The following is a 24,121-nucleotide window of genomic DNA, read 5'->3' as shown; positions in this document are numbered from 1 at the left end:
TTTTGTAAATGTGTGACTTTTTTTAAATAATTTTGTGTCTTGTTTAATCATTTTGTGTCTTTTTTGGTAATTCTGTGTCTTTTTTTGGTCATTTTGTTTCTTTTTTTAAGTAATTTAGTTTTTTCTGTCATTTTGTGTATTTTTTAAATAATTGTGTGTCTTTTGGGTAATTCTGTGTATTTTTGGGTAATTTTGTGTCTTTTTTTGGTCATTTTGATACTGCCTCCAGCGGCCCCCAGGAAACTTGAGTTTGAGACCCCCGCTCTACGGTCTGCTATTTCTGTGGACTCTTTTAAGAATCCCCTTAAGACCAGATATTTTTTAGACATGCATTTGGATTACAACCATGCATTGTACCTATTGTTTATTAATTTTTATGTTTCATTGTGTTTTAACTGTGTTTTAATTGTCTTATGTTCCCCTGTCTTATTTCTTTCTTTTAATCTTCTGTAAAGCACTTTGTGATTTTATCTGTGAAAAGTGCTATACAAATAAACTTTACAACTCGACAACACATATAATGGTCTTATAGTTTTTAGACGTTTAAATGCAGACATGTCACACATTATGCCTTTAACCCTCTGAAATCTTGGGCTATTATGTCCGTTAAAAATCTGTTAAAAATCTTGACCATGCCATGTTGGTATCAGTTTTATCAGCGTTATCTCACCTATATGTCCTGATAATTAATTTTTAATTTTGACTTACTTGATCAAAATGTTGAACCCAAAAGAAACAAAGGAAAACATCAAATCTGATCTTGAAAATTATGTTTCACACACAGAAATGTACATGTTGCAAATATGAATACAGGTTGCAAATATAACATATAACAGGTAAAATGAGGATAACATCTAGTTCAATATTTTATACTAAATATATTTGACATTATCTCTGGTTTCACTTGGCCGAATATCATTAAAAAAAAATCTGGTATGGAGTTTCAAGCCAGAACTTTAGAGGGAAGCTGATAGAGAGACTCGATGTTGCTTCATTTTTATGTCTCCACGTCATGAAGAAGTAATGTGCAGATGGTTTCATGGACTCCAGGGGGTTAATATAGAGTAGAGATGGTGCAGCCCTCACCTCTGCAGTACGGGATGATGTGGTCCCAGCTTCCTGTCTCCAGGCACTGCAGTCGAGTCGAGCCAATCAGCTCGTAGCCGTTATCGCAGCCAAAAACAACCTTCCCGCCCATCAGGAAGTTGCTGCCGTCTCTGTGACCGAATTCTGGGGAGCCTGGGTTCTCACACTTCACCGGCTCTGGTGGGAAGACAAACACACACAACACATGGGTTCATATACTAACAAATAAAAGTGATGATGGCTGTTTTATTGAGCGTGCATGCTTGGGGACCTGTGTGTTTGTTACCTGTGCAGTTCTTGCCGTCTCCAGTGTACGGGTGGGTACAGGTGCAGCTGTAAGATCCTTCTGTGTTCTGACAACTAGCGTGTTCATCACAGTCCGATCCGAGAGCACACTCATCCACATCTGAACACACACACACACAGAAGAATGCACACAAATACATAAAAACATCAGGACTGTATTTTTCTTCCCACTATATATGAGATGATGTTATCTGGTAGAGTACCGAGACAGGCAGGGGGGTTTCCTCCCCACTTGCCACTGTTGGAGCAGTGCAGCTTGGTGTCTCCCAGCAGGTAGAAGCCGGCGTTACACTGATAAACCATGGAGCTGCCGGCGTGGAAGTCTGTCCCCTGAAACAAGCCGTTCTCCAGAGGACGAGGAGCTCCACAGGACACTCCTGCAACACACGCACAGGAATATTATCATGGATCTATCATTCTATCATTGCTGTGTCATAGCACCATATATCAGTCTTCTGCAAAAGGAATACCGTAGAATTTACTATTATTTCCATGCAAGAGTTACTTAACATTTTAGATTTTTTTTTAATTCACCACAGAGATTTTTCTGTATATCTATTTTTCGGAATAACAATTTATTTAATAAGGAGATTATTATGAATAACTTTATTTATTCATGAGGAGATTTTTCTGCATAACTTTATTTATTAATAAAGATATTTTTTTGTATAAACGTGTAAATTTCATAAGGACATTTTTCTGTATAACTTTATTTATTTCATAAGGAAATTTGTCTGTATAACTACGTATATTAATTTAATAAGAAGATTTTTCTGTAAAACTTTATTTATTTAATGACAATTTTTAGAACTTTATTTTTTAAGGATTATTTTTTATAACTTTATTTTTTAATGATATACACACACACACACACATATATATATATACATACACACACATACAAGAAGAAGGAAAATAAATTAAAGTAGATACAGATAGATTGCTTTCATTTTTATTTACTTCATTTTAATTTCTTAATTGTTTAACTTATTTACTCATACTTTCATGTTTTTGCACTAAAGAGAATAATCAGAAGTAGAATGACAATAAAGATTAATTCTAAATAAAAGAATAAAATCACCATGAAATGTACTCAGTCTTCTAATCAGTCAAGACATGTGACGTGCAAAACATTTAAAATGAGCGAGCAGCCTCACGTTCACAGCTGGGCAGAGGATGGCTCCACTCCCCTTTATTCTGGCACTGCAGCAGCGGCTCCCCCAGCAGGTAGAAGCCGGGATCACAGGACAGCTGGACCTGCGCCCCGGGGCTCAGCTCCACGGTGGAGGCGTGCAGGTGGGGCACCGCGTTCTCCAGCTTGGGGCAATCTGAAAGGACCAGGGATGGGGTTTTTCAGATTAATCTTATTCTATGAAATTTTTACGCATCCATTTCAGCATTTACTATCATGTATTTAGATCAGGGATGGGCAACTTAAATCCTGCAGGGGGGCACAGTTTTTCATGTTCACTACCACAGGGCCACATATAGGACCGTGCACTTAACCAGATATGATGAAACTGCAATTTTAAATATGTTTACAGTGCAGTAACTTAACATATTTCATGCTCAAATGCATGTATGACAGTATAAATCGGAATACAAAAGGTTTGAAGCAAATAAAAAAAGGCAACTCTTTTTTTCAGTGCAGGAACAGCAGACCAACATTAATTGCAAGAAGTAATTTTGTGCATTTTTACACTGCACTTTTAAGATTTCATGCTCAAATGCATGTAGTATGCATGTACTGAGGGCCACTTCAAGTGAGGGTGCGGGCCGTATGTGGCGCCCGGGCCTCCAGTTGCCCACCCCTGATTTAGAGGCTCCTGTATCAAGGTAATATATGATTCTATGAAGAGTTTCTTACCATATTTATATATAAGGCATAGTAAGAATGGCAAGACCTTAGCGTAATAGTTTGTGTTGTTGTGGTTTTACTTGTTCCTTATTTATGTTGTGTAACAATGTATGTTGTGTGTTGAGGGTCTAGGTTTGGATATTATTTTGGTTCTCTGAGTGGTGTGAAAGGGACCAGCCCCCCGCTTAGGATTGGAAGGTGTCTCGCTTTCTCTAATAAGTTTTTGACTTTGGCAAGTTTGTATTTCGGTGCATCTTATCAGTTATTTTGATTTACCCTATGTGAGGGAATGTGAGTTGTGGGGGTTGGAGTTCTGTGTATATCCTCTGTAACCTGTTGATTAAATGTGAAAAAAATGCAATTTAAAAAAAAAAAAAAAAGCTTCTTACCAGCACAGAAAACGCTGCTGAGGTTGACTTTGACTCGGCCCACCACCCCGCTGAGGAAGTCTGGCCAGGCCAGGACGTTCCCTCTGTGGGCCACATGGGAGTTTGGACAGCTGCTGGCCAGGACCTTTATCTGCAGCACGGAGGAGGAAGAGGAGGAAGAGGAGGATCGGTTGGTGTGTGGAAATAGAAGCACACACAAGTTTTATTACTGTTGAATCACCTGGTTTCTTAATAAATAAATGGCTTTAACGGTAGTAGTAGTAGTGGGAGTATATGATGGTGATCTGATGGTACCAGCCTCAGACCACAGGAATCAAGTAAGTACAGAACTTTTAAGAGCCATCTGTAACCGCGACAGGAGTGCTTTTTTTTTTTTAAATGAACTTTTCTACATTAAACAAGACCTTGTTATATATTTTATTGAGTTGTGTACTTACTGTACATTATCCCAAATGGTCCCAATGATTCCTAGAAATTCCTAAGCAGTCTATTTAATTTGGTTGCCTGTAAATGGTATAATATCCCCTGGTTGTTTGCTGTCATGAACTAACTTTTTATCCAGTTTTAATCCAAATTTTTTACAATTCACTCTTTCAATCTTAACTATATTTTAACCAGCTCAAAGGTTTTTTTAAGATCTACATTCAATGTAGAATCATCAAACTGTTATTGTCGTGGATGAGCAGAATAGCAGCAGAAGATCACACCAATGACTGTATTTACCTGCTGAGGTGTGAGAACCCGATCCCAGATGTTGAGCTGGCTGATGGAGCCGACGAAGGACTCGACGGGGTTGAAGCCCTCGCCCCTCTGGTCCTGGTCCTGACCCAACACCAGCGCCCCGCCACCTACAGGACACAGGAGGCAGAGCAGAGGTTAACAACCAGCCACAGAGGAACTATCCTCCTCTTCTGCTGGGGAACACAGTGTTAACTCATCATTACTGCTTGTTGTCGAGGCAGGAAGGTGAGGAGGTCGAGGATAGCACTACACCTGGGATAGTGGTGCCCACTGACAGGCCTTTGCCTCCGTCCGAGGGCTTCCCGTTGATGTAGACTCTCCAGTCTCCGTCCCAGCTCCTCCAGGAGACTCCGATGTGGTACCACTGACCTGTGTTCACTGCAGGACAGTCAGTGATCCGCTCCTTCCCGTTCACGTACAGAACCCAGCTGCAGGGAGGAAGGAGAACCGTCAGAGAGGAGTTCATACAAAACAAAGATATCATAATGAGAGCTGGATAATTAATTAACAAGGTACTTCTTCTATTTGGGGTTATTCCAGACCAAGCTAACAGTTCATGTCATGGATTTACTTGAAAACGATCTTGTGAAAAATGAATGGGACCTTGCAACTGCTATAGCTCTCCACCAATGTATTTTTTTACTCATGATTTTTTAAATATTTTTTAAAATATATACAAAATGTTTAAATCTGTAATATTACTCCTTTATTTTTTAATATTTTTTTCAAAAAAAAATATTTCTTACACTTGTAACACAGTGGACAAGGGCAGAGAAACATGAAATATTAAATATATATTTAGGTCATCTGTGCATAATCTGTGCATAATTAGCCATGCTGGTTTGTTTATGATCAGCTGCTGATGTTGTGCACAGTTAGCGACGGCGGCCACAGTTGCGTCTCTGTGTTTAATCTGTAATGTATGTGACGCCACGGTAGAAACTGTCGCTAAGCAATTACGTGACGGGCCTTTTTTTGTAATGGAGACACCCTGAGTGAGTGGACATTTGAGAGGGCGTGGCCTGAGACTTTCCGAGCGGACACTCTCTACCCAAATGAAAACACATCTACTTCCTCTTGATTCTCAGTTCATCACTGACCCGTTGTAGTCTATGAGAAGGAAGGCGTTGTCGCTGCCCTCCACAGCGTAGGACACAGGTGTTCCATAGTTGGTGGTGTCCGATGACCTCATCCAGAAGGTGCAGGTGATCTCGGTCAGCGCCGGCATCACCCCGTCCATCATCACATAACCGTGGATACCAGACACCTCAAAGTCCAGATTGAAGGCGGCAGACATCTCTGATAGGACAGGAGAGTGAATTTATCTTCTTCTTAATCACTGAATAAATGGTGAATGTGGAGGTGTTATTGTCCTATAGTACCTGTCTCACACCTGGTTCCGTTGAACCCAGGGAGGCAGCGGCAGGTGTAGGAGCCCAGCCCGTCCATGCAGCTGGCTCCGTTCACACACGGGTTGGGGTCGCACTCGTCCACGTCCACCTCACACAGACGGCCTCGGTAACCCTCCACACACTGACACCTGAGGAAAACACATCAACAACTCCACATTATCTATCATGTTATTAACTAAAACATTAGAAATGGCTCAATCTGGTAAAAAAAAGAAAAAAAAGAAAACTACGATAAAGCCAGGGCTTAAGACTAAAGGTTTGATATGATAAAATGAATGATTTTATGCTTAAATGACTGTGTGATCAAACATTGTGGTTTTAATTGGTTTAATTGGCTATGAAGTTTTTTATAGACAACCTGTTGGAGCTGAGGTGTAACTGTTAAGAAATATAATAAAACAAAACTTTCACTCTTGCCAAAATGTATGCTGTTATAATGATCAAAAAAGTTAAAATGATGTAGTATGCATGTAAAAAGGACTAACAGGGTGTAAGAGATGCAACATGAGGATCTTTACTACCTGAAGTTGTTGACAGCATCCAGACACGAGGCTCCGTTCAGACAGGGGTTACACTGACAGTCGTCGATGTTGACCTCACAGCGTTCTCCTGAGAAGCCCTCGGGACAGGAGCAGGAGTAGCCGCCCGTCAGGTCGTCACACGCTCCTCCGTTCAGACACGGATTACACAGACACTCGTTGATGTCCAGCTCACAACGAGATCCTGCACAGACGTGGAGAGACAGGAGGGAAAACAGCACCGTCTTCAATATTCAGCTTTTTCTACATCGTGGTCAAACTTTAAGTATCAGGAATGTACTTATAGTTGTTTTATGTCTCCGTTTGGTCACTTTGTGTCTTCTTGTGGTTAATTTGTATCTCTTTTTTGTCAATTTGTGTCTCTATGTAGGAATTTTTTATCACCCTGTGGTGGTTTTGTGTCTCTTTCTGGTCACTTTGTGTCCCTTTTTATAGTCATTTTATATCTTTTTGTAGTCACTTTTGTAATGTTGTATGTCTTTGTGGTCATTTTGTGTCTCTTTGTAGTCATTTTGAGTCTCTTTCTGGTCATTTTCCAATCTTGTTGTAGTCATTTTGTGTCTATTTTGTGTCTTTCTGTGTGTCCTTTAAGCCTTTTTGATCCCTTCTCAGTTGCTTTACATTTCTTTGGAGGTGTTTAATGTTGTTTTAATGTTCAATTTGCATCTCTTGGTGGTTTGTGCAGTTCTCTTCGTGTGATATTTTGCAGGCGGAGGCCATGGGGGCCTCTAGGCTTGTGCTGGTAGGCCTGTTCAGTAATCCGTTGCATGAAGTAATAGCAGTTACGACACAAAACTCAAAAAGTTCTGCAGCAATAATGCACATGAATAAATGTCTCTTATGCAACATGTTAACAGGTGTGTGATGCTGAGAATAAAAGTGTAACCTGCTCCTGGGATCTGACCTGTGAAGCCGATGGCACAGCTGCAGGCGAACCTGTTGACCTCGTCCACACACACACCTTCATTGAGACACGGAGAGGACAGACACTCGTTGACCTCCGCCTCACACAGAGAGCCTGAGACACACACGGACAACAGTTCAGAGTCAAACAGAGATAATCCAATCCACTTTATTTAGAGAGCACAATTATAGCAAACAAGGTTTCCAAAGTGCTGCACAAAAAGATAAACACAATAAATAGATTACACAATAAAAAAGATGAAGTAGACAATAGAAAGATGAAATAAAATAAATAGAATGCACTGGTTTTTATATACAAAGGTATATTCAGATCATGAAAACTTTCCAGAGCACTTTAAGACTCATTTCAAATTTAACTCTCAGGTTCACTCTTATCCAACACATCAATCTTGAGATCTTCATCCTCCATGATTTCTGACATGCAGAGGTCAAGTTATTGTTCAATTTAGTGACTAAATTATGGATAAATACCTTTTCCCATCTGGCAAAAAACTTCATCTCTATAAAATGTTTCAAAAGATGTCTGAAAGCTCATTTAACTGCTGTTTTAACATTCTAATTCACACACAAATACACTTTTTTATCATGTTCATATTTTTGTTTTCATATTGTTATTTTGTTATTGTCATTATAACTTGTTGTTGATGTTATCCATATGGTTTTTTTTCTATTATCAATTTGTTATTACTTTCTTATAACTAACTTATAACTATGAAATTATGAAATTTTAGGTGGCGGCTTTAAATAAGCCCATGTGGGTTTTCTGCCTCTCCCTGCACTTTACATTATTTGTTATCTTTGTTTATGTTATTATATCTGTGCAAATAAATAGACCAAAATATACACCAAATAAACCAAATAAAATATGCATATATACACATAAAATCAACACTCTACATCAGGGGTGTCAAACTCTGGCCCGCGGGCCAAATTTGGCCCGCAGTGTAATTTTATTTGGCCCGCGAGGCAATACCAAATTATTATATTATTATTGTACAATAAAAGCTGACCCCCCCGGTATTATATGGCGCATTTACCGCTAATACTAAATGTATTATTATTTTATTTTTAAATGTATTAACCTGTTTAAATTAATTAAAAAGTTTATTTTGATATTTAAATCAGAAGGATGCAAATAGAAGAGGGCATACGATTTTTATTTAATTTTTATTTAATAAATGAATGACATTGATGTGTTTTTTATTTGAAATTTGATTTTGCATGTCTGCACTATTTAGTTATATATTGTATGTTTATAAGCGTTGCTGGTTCCATATTTAATGTTAAAGCAAAACATGTTTGGAATATATTTAAAGGTTTATTTGTTCAATGTTTGCCCGCGATTTTATTCAAGTTTTAAATTTTGGCCCATTGTGTATTTGAGTTTGACACCCCTGCTCTACATGGTTACTTCCACCAACAGATTTCCACAGTCCTATCAAATCTAGAAGTTTTACTGGAGTTTAAGACAATCGGTATTCAGGAAATCGAAGAGAACTGAGGTTTTTCTTCTATCCGTTACCTATGAAGCCAGGCTTGCACTGACACTCGTAGTCCCCCATGCCGTCCTTACACAGGCCTCCGTTCTGGCACGGAGTGGAGTCGCACTCGTCTATGTCGATCTCACACTTGGCACCTGAGAGAGAAATATCAGAGGCTGGATCAAAACACTCGTCATGACAGAGTTACATACGACACCACGGTGGCTGACTGGATGACACTGGAGCGAGACTTACAGCTGAATATTGTCCACAGAGAACTGACACAGAATACAACATACAGCTGCATCTCAATACATTACAATATGATGGAAAATTCATTTTCCTCTAGTTCAAGTCAAGTATTGAGTCATATAGATAAAGATCTTAAACATCATTTTTAAAATTGGTCTTTTGCAATATTCACATTTTTTGAGACACTGAATTTTAGGTCTTCATTAAATGTAAGCCATAATCATTATAATGAGAAGAAATTGAATAAATTAAGACAGAATGTTTCATTCTGTGTGTAATGGGTCTATATAATGTGTTATTTCCACTTTTTGAATTGAATTACTGACATAAATAAACTTTCTATGATATTCTAATTTACTGAGATGCACCTGTTCATATTAAAGTTGTTGATATAAAAAACATTACACCATGTGAGTCTCAGACGGTGGTGTTACCTGTGAACCCGGGCATGCAGGTGCAGACGTATCCCGCCCCGACCTCCTCACACGTGCCTTTATTCTGACAGGGATTCAGGAAGCACTCGTGGAAAACCTGCAGGAAGAACCAATCAGATCAAACAGACTGTAGTCACTAACAAGGCGAGCCGTCATCAGGAGAGAAGCAGAACAATAAAGTTTCATATAACAATATATAGATATAAAAAAGGACGTTTAGCGGTTTGGTCTCATAACTTTGACCCTTTCACACTGTATTTTCACTTAATGACAGTTTATTTGAACGTTTTGTTCATTAAATGTCTTGTTCAGTGTTTGGTTGGACTAACAGACGCTCCAAGGAGTCGCTGCTCAGTTTTCTGAGGTCAGTAACACAGTAAGTTTTGTTTTTATTTTTTACTAGCTAAAACTAACATCCCAGTTTATGATCCAGTTAATGAAACAAAAACATGTAAAACTTGTTATGGAAATGCGCCCGCTCCTACTTGCAGGGCATCATGACAGACGTCATTATATAGGAGGATGACGCGCATCATTATTGATCATGTGATGCGGCGTAAATTGTTTTTATTAATTAGGTCAATGTGTCCGGGTAGAAGACAGTTTCTATGGAAGACAAACTGGGACCAAACTGTGGTCATTTTTGTATCATGTTGGTGATGATTACCTGTGAAGTAAATTGATGTTCATGTTGTTTAAAAGGTGTTTAGGTTACTTTAATAGAAATGTAATAGTCCTAGTGGGAGGAGCTAACACTACATAAGGGGCAGCCGGAGCCCTGATCTGGCAGAAAGTGGCTGGTTACACAGGAGGTAACAGTGAATTGAGAAGCTTGTTGAATATTGTGGAAATTCGAGTTGTTGAAGAACTCGTTTTTTTTTCTCCTTTCTTTTTGGTTTGTACATATTGGCACTGTTTGCACCTGGTGAGGAGGAGAATAAAAACTCAGAACATAATTTTTCAGACTAAGCCTGGATTTTTGAATAAGTGACGAGGATAGAAGAAAAACCCAGCGACAGATCTCCTTTCCACTAACTGTGACTACTACAGAGCTACAACTAGCTGCAACTCTGTTGAATTAGCTCAGTTACTTTAAAGGGGATGAATACTTATGCAATCATTAATGTTACTTATATGTTTTTAATTAATTGACATTATTTTTGTAAAAATCTGTTTTCACTTTGATATTAAAGAGGGTTTTTTTTTCAAATTCTTTTTAAAAAAGGCCAAATTATATAGACCGTAATTTCATGTGTAAAAGCAACGAAAGGGTGAAACATCCAAGGGGGATGAATAAACTTTTTATACGCAGTGAATAACACAATTTCAACCAAAAATGTAGTTAGTGCAGTTAGGCTTTGTAGGGCAGCATAATGACAGTCAAATCTTTTTATTTTTTTTATTTTTTTTAAACCGTTTAAAGTGTTTGTTAACGGTATTGATCTGACAATTGACAATGAAGAAGAATAAGCAGTCAGTTAAGTAAACCTTAAATCAGGATTAATGAGTTCATGTACCTGCAATTGTATAAGGCATTGAATTATGAAATGTTCTGTGGCTGAGAAGTGGATGTTTGTGATGTGTATGTGTATAGTCCATTTGTAAGCTTGTTTTGTTATGTAAGAAAATGTCAATAAATACATTGTTTAAAAAAAATAATCTTTTTTTAGTTTAGAGAAGATAAAGACGAACCTGGCTGCTTGCTTGGTAGTCCTCGATGACCTCCACCTCTGGAGCCGCTGTCACACTCTCCTCTTTGGGGAGGAAACTGGAGCCAAAGCCTGACAATGACACCCAGAGAAAATACAGGCAATGTAAGCACAGACGGGTTGGAAAAACCCAGCGTGATCTTTCCCCTCGTGCTACCAGACTGGCAGACGGTTGTGATCCGGTATTCTTACTGAGAGCTGGCAGCGCCTCCTAAACCACGCTTCATTCCCACACTTCAGCCATGCACTGTCCTTCATTTCCATTCTGCAGCCGAGCAATAAAACTCAAATTATTTCCATTTCCCACCCCCCGATCGCGTGCGGTAATCCCTTTTCCAATTGGATAGAGCTGTCACAACACAGATCAGACACCACACAACGTGAGCGAGGGAAAGCTGTCACACAGACGCTGAGCAGCTCCAGATATTTTACAGTCTCTGCTGACTTCACTTGGAACGTCCTGCAGAAATTTAACATAAGTCATTTTAGATGCCAACTCAACACAGCACAACCATGTTAAGACACAAGTCTGCTGTGAGAAATGTCTGCTTAATCTAAACCGGAGCCAGGGCTGGAACAAACTATCTGAACCAGGGGTGGGCAGTTCATTTTCCCAAGGGGCCACATGACATACTGTAAAGCAGGGGTCTCAAACTCGCGGCCCAATTGTGGCCCTCGTGAAGATATTTTGTGGCCCCCAACTTGATATGAAAGTTTAATGTGAGTTTTATATGAATGGCACTTCACCGTGATGTGTGTGGAAGGTCCCTTTAATTACTTTTTTGGTAATTTTGTGTCTTTTCTTTAATAATTTTGTGTCATTTTTTGTAATTCTGTGTATTTTTTGGTCCTTTTTGTGATTCTGTGTTGTTTTTAAGCAATTAAGTGTTTTTCAGTAATTTTGTGTCTTTTTTGGTCATTTTCTGTCTTTTTTTGGTCATTTTCTGTCTTTTTTAAGTAGTTTAGTTTTTTTTCTGTCATTTTGTGTCTTTTTTTAATTTTTTAATTTTGTTTCCTTTTTTGGTCATTTTGATACTGCCTCCCAGGTAATTTGAGTTTGAGACCCCTGCTGTAAAAGTTGCTGAGGGCCAACCTAATACTCTGAACTAAATTCTGCTCGATATGAATTTCATCTCTTTATTAAATTCAGTAAATTATTTGGTTTTAGAGCTGTAAGTGGTAAGAGTATATGTTATGAAAAAAACTATGTTAATGTATGTGTTAATCTAACCCTAACCCTATTGTTAAAAAAACAATTAATTTTAAACAGAACATACATTCAAACCACAAAAACAACATAGAGCATGTATGTTATGCAGTAAACAAACAATTTATTTACCCTGTGCAAAAAGCAAAGTGTTTTTAACAAGATCAATCTGTGCAGGTGCTTATGCATGCACGCACATACGTAAATCGGCTTCAAAATAAAAGCACTGTGGTTGTATTGATTTCTAAATTCGGGCCGGACTGGGACAGCCAACAGGCCGGATGTGGCCCCCGGGCCACCTAATGCCCAGATCTGATCTTAACTCATCTAAACTTCTAAACTTTTAGTTCTAATTGGCATAGTTTTCTTACTCCAAAGAGGAGTCCTTCCTACTGCAACACACCAGGAAACTAGTTGCATATTGTGCTCTTTATCTGTCCAGATCTTAATCCAATCCAGAGTTTGTGGCTGGACTTGAAAGGCAAGCCTTTAATTTAGCTTCAAGTATTTCATATTTGGAACAAATTTAGATTACTTTGAGGAGATCTGTTTTCATTTTGACATCAAAGGTTATTTATCTCCTGATCTGTGTGCCACAATAACCTCTTTAACCTCACTCAGTGGGACCGTCTCTATAAACTGCTGATCTAAAACGCAGACGTGAATTTCACTTTTATTGTTTATATTAAAGGTGCAACAATTAAGAGGGCTGCTGGTGGTTTTTACTTTTTACTTTTATTTCCTTTTTAACTCTAACTTTTTAGATTTAGTTTTTTTTTTAGTATTTTATTGTTTTTTAGTATTTCACTGTTTTTATTTATTACTATAATTGTGTATGGTTTTTATTGTATTTTAACAACTGAGGTTGTTTTCAAATGAGCTCTATAAATAAACTTTGACTTGACTTGACTTGACTTGGTGCATGTATATGATTATTATGTTTATATCTAAGAACTACTGAGTTTCTGTTAGTTAATTATTGTTTTCTGGGTTGTTTGTTTTTTTGGTTATTGTATGTTTATCATAACTGTATCATGCATTGATTTTTGGATTAAGTTATTATGTTAAAATAAACATATCTTTTGGCAACCGCTCCTGTCCTCTCCTCTCAGCTCTGTGTAAACATATTTTCAGTGAATATTTGTCACATGACCGTTGGTCTCAGCAGAATCAATCATTTCTTCACAGTGTCTCTGAGGAGCAGAATTTAATGTTTTTAACAGGATCTAGTTATTACAAATGGTATGTTTTTTGGAGTTGTTTTAAATGAGACATGTAGAATAAAGTGATTTTGACAGAAATATCACAATTTAAAGCTTCATTTTGGTTACTTTTGCTAACATAAACTGTCATAACTGGTGATTTGCTCAAGGAAATGTTCAAATTTGGATGATAATGCCTGTTTTTACAGTTTCTTTCTAGGATAAACTCTGTACTTTTGGTGATGTTTTAAAGAAAACATATGTTCGAGAGGTGTTCAGAGGTTTAAAACATAAATCTGAGTCTGATTTGAGTCATTTGTGGTGACTTACTGGAGCAGTGCTGTATGGTGGTTGCACCGGTCACAGTGGTGGTGCCATAAAAGGGGCAGGAGAGGCAGTACGAGCGTCCGTGTTCGGGCTGGTAGTAATCTCTGGGACAGGGGTAACAGGGAACCAGACCGGTACGGGAGAAATGACCTGCCGAACAGGGGACTGCAGGAGAGGAGAACCAGAAACAGAAACAAAGAAACTCAGGAATATAATGATGCAACAATATAAAAAAATTTGACATTTGCAGGTTGAAAAGTCCAACATCTGGGAGAAGTCCGTCCTTTAAAGGTTATTTTTGTATTTTAACTGGGAAACTCAGGTAACAAAAACATTCACAGTTTCCAGAAGGCAATCATATGAAATTTCCAAGTAGGAATTCACCATTCTGATATAATTGCTTCTGAATGGCACATTTTTGCTCACAGGCTGGATTATATTTATTTTTGTTCCTTAGCAGCGTTTAAAATAACCAAAGGATGATTAAGGCTTTTCACAGTTAAAACAGGCAAGTTGATTGGACGTTAAGGGAGTGCTCTCCACACTGTCACCCTGCATCACCTCCACACTCCGTCTCGTCCACGGCTCCTCTGGTGACGGTCGAGGTCTCGTCGGGACAGATGAGACACTCCCTGGCGCCGAAACCGGGCTGGAAGTGACCAAGCGGGCACGACTCGCAGATCTCCAGGCCGTTCAGAGAGTGACTACCAGGCTTACACTGCCCTGCAAACACACGCCACGCACCACGTCACCACCAATAACAGACCAGCAGGAAAATAAAGCTCTACTTGTGACTCCTTTGTATGTTATCTTGGTTGTGGTGCAGGATAAGCAGACAGTAAGATAACATCATTATGAGGCAATTCTTATATATATTTATCATCAAAATAAAAGTTATCTGCCCTTACCAAGGTTATTATAGTTAACGAAAACTAAGAAAATAACAAAAACTAGAATTGAATTCAAGCAACTTACAGGAAGAAAAAAGCAAACAACTATAGTACACTATAGTAATAGTACAGTAAGAGCTATTAGTGCATCAATAAGTGCTAGTGACAATTCTTTAAGGAGTAGAGTTGTTGTGTGGTGCTAGGAGAGAAGGTGCTCTCTGAAGAGCTGAAGGTCTTCAGGAGGTTTTTAAAGGTCGAGAGGGACACATGCACTAATGGCTCTTACTGCACTTTACATTGATTGTTTGCCTTTTTCTTCCTGTAAGTCGCTTTGGATAAAAGCATCTGCTAAATGACTAAATGTAAATGTATATGTCATAAAATACACATACCGTAATTTTCGGACCATAAGCCGCGCCTTTTTCCCCATTTTTCGATTCTGCGGCTTATATAACGGTGCGGCTAATCTATGGATTTTTACAGCTAACGGCCACTAGGTTACCTCCTAAATCTATGGATTTTACAGGTTACAGTCCACCAACTTTAACTCTATGGGCTCTATGACCGGTCCGCGAGGAGCGGCGGGCTCCAGCAGGAACAGCTGGAGGCAGGTGTACGTACCAGATCGGCTCGGCTGCCAGATCAGCTCGGGGTCCTTCATATACTTTTAAGCTATTTTTCACTTGTCTGTGTGTATTTGTGTCGAAAGCTACTTAGTTTGTCGGAGTCGCCGTGCCGTAATCAGCGGCAGACGAAGGACCCCGAGCCAATCTGGCAGGGCGCCGGAAAAGAGTGAAACAGGTAGCGCGCAAAAGTAAAAGTGAAACCGAGAGTGGTACGAGAGACAGAACGAGAGACAGACCGACATTACGAGAGCGAGATAGTTTGTGCAAAGGAAGTTTTCATGCACAAACCCTCATTATGGAAAACAAACGTAGAAATGCATATGATGCAGCTTTTAAGTTAAAGACAGTCAATCTGGCTGTAAAAGAAGCTTGTAAAAGAAGCCCTCTGTGCACGAACCCTTACATATGGTAATTAAACATTAAAACACCTGCGGCTTATAGTCCAGTGCGGCTTATATATGTACACATCATTCAATTTAGCTGCTGCGGCTTATACTCCGGTGCGCCTTATAGTGCGGAAAGTACGGTAATATTTTTCAACCTATTCAATCATCAATAAGAGTAGTTGGACAGATATTTGTGTACCTAATTTATGACTAATTTCGAACTGATTTGAATGATTACATTATAATTTGTATCTATCTATCTCACTAGACATCTATCTGTCTGAGGTTTTGTAAATGCAGTGTGTCCTCAGTGTGTCTGATTTCTGACTGTGTGAGTTTGACCTTTGCACTCAGCGACGCTGCGGGAGTGCAGGTAGGCGGTGGACGTCCCCTCGGGGCAGGACTTGCACTCCAGCTGACCCTCCTGGTCCTGGAAGGAGCCCAGCCAGCAGCTCTCACACTCGTGATATTCCAGAGAGAAGTACGTTCCCACCGGACATTGCACTGCAGAAGCACACACACAATTAGTGATGTAGTGCAAAACGTAAAACTTTAACAGCAGTATTGCTTTTTCTTAAAATGTTCATGCATTTTATAGGGTTATAACAGAGTCTGTGCAGCAAAATTCAAGCACTTTTAAGATAGCAAAACAAAACATTTCCATCAAATCACATCCAAGCTTTTACAATAAACGCAATTGTGAAAAATGTCTTTTTGTGTGTTACCAGCTGTTTGTAGTAACTGTTATTGTATGTTTTGATAATGATAATTTAATGCTTTTAGATTCCACAATAAGGGACTTATCTAGCTGAAGTGAAGTGAAAAAAAAATTAATATTTAAGTTTAGTAGTTAAAAATGTTTTTTTTCTCCAATGTTTGTATTTAGCATATGACAGAAAAAATATCAAATCGACAAAATGATTGTTTTATCCTTGAATATTTTAATTTTAAAAAATCTACATATTTACATTAGAAAAGTTTAGTGTGCATGACAACTTATTAAGTACTTTTACCTTTTTTATCGTATTGTTTCATTAGTGATTGTGTAAATAAAATGCCAGATAATGTTGAAAATCAAACACTTTTATATGTTAAAATTCAAGCATATTCCTAACCTAAAAAGACAAAGTAAGAAATTAAGCATTTTTCAGACTTTAAATGTCTTTGTAAGAACCCAAATCCCACAAATGAAAAGCTGGTTGGATGAGTTCACGTTGTCACTCTCCTCTCACTCACCACACATCCGTCCTTTGAGCACGGAGCCCGGCCTGCAGAACAGCGAGGGCTTCTTGCTCTCCAGAGTTTTGGGATCGGCGACGATCATCTCTGAGGACACGTGGAAGCTGGACAGCGGCTGCTTGGCCAGCGTTCTCTTCAGACGGTTGGTCAGCTGCTCCAGCGTCCGCAGCAGTCTCTTCTGATTGGCCACCTCCACTGAGTCGTTCCTGGACAGCGGCAGAGGGATGCTTGCTGGGAGAACGGACAAAGTTTAAAGGACTGATAACTCACAGCTGATGCATGCGTATATTCCCAGCACTGCTAAGGTCAATAACCACTAGGGTTGCCAAAAGCATCGCTACTTCCTAATATATCAGCATTGTGTAACAAATGCAAGAACCAGGTTGGAACACTCACTCATCAACTCTGGACGTGTCCCAGTCTTCACTCATTCTGGTCTTCAATATTTGATTTTTACTCAAATGCTTTTAAAAGGAGGTGTGAACCCTGCCCCTTGGTGGCCATTCTGGGGTCAGCAGGTGATTCGACTCAGTACTCTAAAGCCTGATTTCCACCGGGCACGTTACTGCAGCGTCACGTCAGCGTCGCGTATGACGTTGCAAATAGGTAACACTCTAATCAATGAGAGCATTTCCACCGGGCGCGTAGCGTAACGTTACAGCAGCGTCACGTCAGCGTCTCTACGCGAGCATTAGGTCGGACTTCTATTTCTCCGCGAGACGCTGCCAAATCGCGTGAATCTCAACAGAGCAGATCGCACCAGACAGGAAGTCCCACTCAGAATCAGTGTAAAACACTTCCGCCCCCTTTCAAAATAAAACACAATACGCAGTTCATGCAGCCTAAAACTACTTCACATCAACATTATGTTATGACCGGGGGCGGGCACCGGATCAGCAATCAATCAATCAATCAATCAATCAATCAATCAATCAATCAAAGGGTCTCAGAGGATCGGCGACACGGACGACAAGAGACTGATTGTTGAAGTGGAACATCATACAATCATTTATGACATAACATATTGTTTTTATAAGGATAGATGGTCAGATCAACATATCTTTCACCTCAGAGAGGCAAAGTAAGTTGCTTTTTGTTGTTGTTGTTGTTTACTTTATACACACAGTTCATCCATAGACTGTATAAATAGAGTTTAAAGTTTATCACGGGATCTTGCGGTCTCCCGTATGGTCAGGATTATCGCGTGATCTCGTTATCTTGCGTGTATACGGCCGGCTCGCTAAACTGACGTGCTGCTGCTGTAACGCGTCCGGTGGAACTCCCCAGTACAAAGTCTGTACAACAGTCTCTCTGTTTTGGTGCCATTTTGGCTAAAAGACTTATCCTAAGACACTGGAAGCCAGATAATGTTCCTTCAATTGAAATGTGGATGAGGGAGCTCAGTGAGACCTTATGTATGGAGAAACTCCGATGTAAAAACGCAGGCAGGTGGGCAATTTTTGATAAGGTATGGAAGCCTGTATTAAAATTTCTGAAGGACCTGAGAGAGGTTCATGTTAAAATTTGAATGATTCCAATTAAGTGATCATACTGACTGGAAGCTGATCCTTCCCTCTGCCATAATGTATGGATCTCATCTGATCTCATCTCTCAGCACTTGTCTTTTTCTTGTTGCTGTTGTTTGGACACTGTACCCAAATTGTGTGGTAATCTGCCATTTTGTCATATCCAATCTATTTATGTTTTAAGATGCTGCCGTGTTGTTGTTAGTTTTGTTTTTTGTTGGTTTGTTTGTTGTTGGTTTTGATTTGTTTTAACTTTTATTCTTTTTTTTCTTGTATACCAAAAAAGCATATAAAACTATGATTGCTTTGTGTGAAACATGTATTCTAACCAATGTGAACTTGGCAATAAAAAGAATATAAAAAAAAAAAAAAAATATCGCTACTCAAAAAAGTAACCACACTAAAACGTTGTATCCGGATACGATACTCATTTTGAAAAGTATCGTGTTATTATTAGCCATTAGCCGCAGCTAGCAATTAAAGGCTGACGTCACAATGATTATAAACAATGTAAATAAATAAATCAGGCAGGTAGTATGCCCATATTACGTTGATTGACACAGTGTCAGTATACATAAGCATAGAGTTAATAAGTTTACATAAATGATGGTGACTGAAAAGTGTTATTTTCTCTCTTGAAGTCCCAGAATGAAGCAGAGAAAAGTCGACTTATCAAGCTTTCCTAATATTGTGCACAGCATACGACCTCAAAATATTGTTCTAATTGTTGTTGTTTATTGTATTTATTTATTTTAGCACTACCTTAGACCTGAAGCTTGTTATCATAGTTGCAGTTTCTTTTTGCACAACTGTTTTTTATTACAAATATTTAACCTGTGGTTCTGTTCATTTTTACATGTTGCATTTTTCTTGTTAATAAAAATATTTCGGTTAAATTTTGGGGTCTTCGTTTTTATCCTGGTGGTATCGAAAATGGTATCGAGTATCGAATATTTTCGAGTATCGGTATCGAGTTGAACATTTTAGTATTGTGACAACCTTAATAAGCACATTTAATTTACCTGTGATGTTGAAATAGATCTGGATCTTCTGGTCTCTGGTGGGTCCGGTGATCTTGCGGTGTCTCTTGCTGCGTTGGCGTGTTTGCACGCTGCCGTCCTGCTGCTGCCTGGCCAGCTGGCGGCTGCCTGTGGCAAAGCCTGACTCAAAGTAAGCGTAGTCCTGGGCACCCTGAGGACCCCAGCTGTTGCTCCAACCCCCTGGAGCTGATAGATAATAGACAGCGAGAGGAAAGAATAATACGTTTATACAATGTTTCCATTAAAATATAGGTGGGATATTTTGAGGGGAAGTTTTTAAGTAACTTAAAACTTTTACAAATACTTACTACAGCTGATCTTAAATGTTTAACAGTTAAATGGCTAAAACCTGATCATCCGACATATAGTAGATGGACTGAGAAAGTATTGGAAATTTACCATATGGAACACATAACATACAACCTTTACAGAAAGAAAAATGTGTGAAAATATCAAATCACACACACACACACACACACACACACCTTTTGGTATTATTTATCTGGGTTTTTTTTTCTCTTTTTTTTTCTTCTTTTCTTTTTTTTCTTTTCTTTCCCTTACCCTATGATAGTGTTAAGTTATATCCATCTTGTCTGGTTTCTTATTTGTTTGTTTGTTTATTTATTATTATTTTTCTTATCATTGTAAATATATTGATACAGCTGTAAAAAAAAAAAAAAAGGAAATTTGAATAACTAAATATAGTTGTATAAATGGTTGAATTTGAAATAAAAACTAGGTTAAATATATATAGATATAGATATATATATATAGATATAGATATATAGGTGGGGCGAGGATGTATTTGTAAATCGTACCAATAGAAAAGCCGTTCTCGTAGTCGTAGTTGTACTCGAGGCAGTGACCCTGCGGCATCACCTCCAGCTTACAGGTGACATCACTGCTGCTACAGATGTTGGGGAGCTGTGGAGAAAAAAGCAACATGTGACACAAAACACGTCACATGTTTAAACTAAATTGACCCAAGCAGACCCCACAAGTTCAGAGTATCATTCTGAAATGTAAAATCTGTTAAGATCCAGGGACTTACATCTAAAGCAGGATTCTTGGACTCTTAGAGATTGGAATTGCTATATAAACATATTTTCCTATAAAGTAAATGGATACTTTTTAAATTGGATTCAAGGTAATGCAATTGTATAAATAAATCTTCAGAGTACTTCACATAGAAAGACGAAAGAAGAAGAAAAGGGATAAACTGATAAATCGTTGACTAAATAAATGTCACTTTAAGAATTATTTGCTTGTGCGTAAAATGTAATTTTCTATGATTAATGTGTGCGTTTATGATTCTAAAAACATCAATATAGCTTCCCCAACCCCCTTTTTTAAATTATTTTTATAATTATTGTTATTTTACTCATTAACTTACAGTATTTTTTTTTGTTCAAAACTGTCATTGGTAATTTTTCAAAACAAAACAAAGTTTTCAGTGAATTTCAGGTCACACATATATAAACTTCTACATAACTTACAGTAATATTTATTTATTTAATGTTTTTTCAAGCTCAGGCCTGTAACAAAATGATCGTTGTCAGTGTTTGCAATACAGCAAATCAGTGTGTCCGTGTGTAAATCTCCTCACCATGCCTCCCAGTTTGGAGTTGAACTCTCCAGTAAACGACTTGATCAGGTCCATGTCGTCACAGCGAGACGCTTTAAACAGCATCTCAAAGGGTTTGACCCCGTTGTTTGCTATTCGGTTCACTGGGAGAGACAAAAATGTGTGTTTTAACTCATCAAAACCAATGTAAGAACAGCCTCGAAAAGTATCCATGCATCCTGGAATTATGTGCACACACATGTATTTACATTCTGTGCAGTAAGAAGACGGTGGTCCGTGTTTACCTGAGCAGTCGGGTCTGTCTGGAGAGTAGGGCGGCTCCCACACTCCGTTGTAGGCGCAGAAGTAGTTGTGCACTGCGTCCTGAGTGAAGCTGTAGCCTTCTTTACAGTGAAGAGTGCAGTTAACGCCCTCCTCTTCCTCAGAGCAGATGAACTCTCCGTTCACTGGGACGTACGGCTGCTCACAGCTCGTCCCTGAGCACACACACACAAGTTTGACGTTTTTTATTTTGCACAAGTAAGACAAAAGACAAGGATAAAGAGATAACAACAAAACAAAAGGTGCAAGGTAGTGGCAAGAAACCCAAAAGGGCTTATACAGGCCACTACCAATATTAAAATTCACAAGTTAAATTAAAAAAAGTAACAATCAAACAGAAAAAAATAATAATGACACATAAAAATGACGCAAAATGAAATGTGTGTGTGTGTGTGTGTGTGTGTGTGTACTGTATTGAACTATTAAAGTGATCATTCCAGAGTATTGCTCCTCTGTATTTTGAGGAAAATTGCCCGAGGGTAGTACGATAGTGAGGCGGGTGTAATCTTGTTAATTGTCTAGTATTGTACTTATGTAATTGTGAGTTGACATGGAAATATTCACTGAAAGCTTTAGGAATGGAATTTGTAATATACATATACTTAAAGATAAAAATGCATATTTGGTGTATATTGATCTGAAAAGATGTCATTATCTTTAGTTTTTGGTAAAGGAGAGCGTTTTGAAAATGTGGCAGTTCTAACAAATATTTTCTGAACAAGATAAATACAGTGTATCACAGCCTCCACGGTCTGGTCATGTTAGAATATTTCATAATAAAAACAGTTTGTCAGGTTAGTACCTTGCACGGTGACGGTGAGGTTGCAGGTGCGGCTGTTTCCTGCAGCGTCAGTAGCCGTGTACTGGACCAGAGTCTCTCCTACTGGGAACACGGAGCCTGGAGTGTGGCTGCTGGTCAGTGTGAGGCGACCAGCTGAGGGAGACACATTACAAACATGTTGGTCACACAAAGTCTTTATTGCTTAGTGGCTAGCTGGCTAAGAGGGGAGAGTAGAAGGCTGGTTATGGGTTAGAGGTGATGTGTACTTATTTGACATGTACACTGCAAAAAGGTGTGTCTAAAAACGGTAGATAGAAGATAAAAAACACTAAATGAAAACACTAAATGATCTTGCTGCATGGACAGATAATTTCACTTGACAAGAGTTCTTAAATTAAGATTATTAAATCTAGAAATAAGCATGTTGAACGCTTAAAATAAGAACGAAAACATTTTAGAGTTTTGGGCAATTCGGGTTATTACATTAGACATTGATATGGTCAGGTTATATGGATATTTTGCAAAAGCCCAGGCTGGCAACAGTCCAAAGCCAAAATACTGAAGACCAGCCTAAAAATAATCAGGAAGACTCAAATTATTTCCAAGATGATATACATGACAGTCAAGAATGAATCTTAATTTTCACTCATAATTGCTTTTAGAAAGACAATCTTTTGAAGTTAAGAATCTTTTCTTGCATCAACAGTGTTCCTCCAGTTCTCCTGCAGGGGGCAGTCTTGACTTTACTCTGTTTTCCAGGACTAAATGAGTCACTCCGGGTAAACCATAGAAGTTATGTTAAACAATGATATGTTGACATGGGAATGGTGCGTCTGGGCATCACATGGCGGCAGAAACATCCAGCTCTTGGGAGATGGAAAACTGCTATAGTCTGGTTGACTTAGGAAAGAACTAAGATGTGAAGAGGCTGATGGATGGAGCGTTGGGAGAGGCAGCGGTGATGAGAGAAGTGTGTGAAGTGCTGCGAGTCAGACTGACATCTAGACAGACAAGATGAATAAAGAAAAAGAGAAGGTGGGAGTGATTGACCTTTTGTTTCACTCCAGGTTTGTTAAGGGGAGCGAAGTCGGTCTGACACACGTCTGGCCTGCTGCAGTCTGGTGTCTCCCCTTATATATAGCCTGTGTGTGTGATTCTACGTGTGTTTATGTGTGTGTCTGCAGAGTCACGGCTATATATAGTGCTGGCATCAGGGTGTGGGCCTGGAAAAACAAAACACTGACGTTGAAGCAGCGCTGGGCTGACGTCGTGCGGCCCGAAGCAGCCGCAGCAGCCTGTTATTACAGCGTGTGTGTGTGTGTGTGTGTGTGTGTGTGTTTGATGGGGGAGCACCTCTACAGACAGGTAGGGAACGAGCAAAGTTTGAGGCCTGTGTTTGTGCCACGCAAACACGTATCTGAGCTGTGTTATGTATGTATGTGTGTGTGTGTGTGTGTGTGTTTATGTGTATGTGTGTGTGTGTGTGTGTGTGTGTGTGTGTGTGTGTGGGTCCAGAGCCAGTGAATTACACGGGGCCTGGCTGTGGGCTGGAGCCCTGGAGAAAGTCTGGTTTGTTGTCTGTCACCACCGCGGCTGTGTGGAGGACGTCAGCCAGCTCTGTGATATTCAGTCTGTTTGGCCTTGATGCTCTCTGTTACAGCAGATCGCTCTCAGTCGCTGAGCGCCAACGTAGAGCGTGCAGCCGAGCGGCCTGAGCCGACTAACAGGTTACGTATTAAATCCTCACAATGGCCAGTATGTAACGTCTGACCTCCTGAACTCAACTTAACCCTCTATGGTAGGCATTATGATGCCAGTTAGGAAAAAAAGGTTTGGAGTGTTTTTTAATCTGAAGAAATT

The 24,121-nt window shown here is 39.1% G+C and overlaps 1 protein-coding gene across 1 annotated transcript in view; it reads right to left on the bottom strand.

Moving 5' to 3' along the window:
- Window positions 1-24,121, bottom strand: part of svep1 (sushi, von Willebrand factor type A, EGF and pentraxin domain containing 1) — a 145,544-nt gene that overhangs the window by 31,039 nt on the left and 90,384 nt on the right. The window contains exons 11-33 of the mRNA XM_059355222.1: window positions 22,283-22,414; window positions 21,444-21,635; window positions 21,181-21,302; window positions 20,393-20,498; window positions 19,557-19,760; window positions 17,006-17,239; window positions 16,112-16,273; window positions 14,429-14,590; window positions 13,871-14,032; window positions 11,115-11,203; window positions 9,423-9,519; window positions 8,778-8,891; window positions 7,236-7,349; window positions 6,314-6,515; window positions 5,763-5,920; window positions 5,481-5,679; window positions 4,633-4,808; window positions 4,363-4,487; window positions 3,640-3,769; window positions 2,550-2,720; window positions 1,596-1,769; window positions 1,373-1,492; window positions 1,087-1,263 (exon numbers count right to left, since the gene is read on the bottom strand). Of these exons, the coding sequence (XP_059211205.1) occupies window positions 1,087-1,263; window positions 1,373-1,492; window positions 1,596-1,769; window positions 2,550-2,720; window positions 3,640-3,769; window positions 4,363-4,487; window positions 4,633-4,808; window positions 5,481-5,679; window positions 5,763-5,920; window positions 6,314-6,515; window positions 7,236-7,349; window positions 8,778-8,891; window positions 9,423-9,519; window positions 11,115-11,203; window positions 13,871-14,032; window positions 14,429-14,590; window positions 16,112-16,273; window positions 17,006-17,239; window positions 19,557-19,760; window positions 20,393-20,498; window positions 21,181-21,302; window positions 21,444-21,635; window positions 22,283-22,414 (3,522 nt within the window). The remainder of the gene's footprint in view (window positions 1-1,086; window positions 1,264-1,372; window positions 1,493-1,595; window positions 1,770-2,549; window positions 2,721-3,639; window positions 3,770-4,362; window positions 4,488-4,632; window positions 4,809-5,480; window positions 5,680-5,762; window positions 5,921-6,313; window positions 6,516-7,235; window positions 7,350-8,777; window positions 8,892-9,422; window positions 9,520-11,114; window positions 11,204-13,870; window positions 14,033-14,428; window positions 14,591-16,111; window positions 16,274-17,005; window positions 17,240-19,556; window positions 19,761-20,392; window positions 20,499-21,180; window positions 21,303-21,443; window positions 21,636-22,282; window positions 22,415-24,121) is intronic.

Source organism: Centropristis striata, chromosome 17, assembly GCF_030273125.1.
Source record: "Centropristis striata isolate RG_2023a ecotype Rhode Island chromosome 17, C.striata_1.0, whole genome shotgun sequence".
NCBI classification, from domain to species: domain Eukaryota; kingdom Metazoa; phylum Chordata; class Actinopteri; order Perciformes; family Serranidae; genus Centropristis; species Centropristis striata.
The sequence above is the reverse complement of the archived record's forward strand: the minus strand, read 5'-3'. Positions and strand labels throughout refer to the sequence as shown.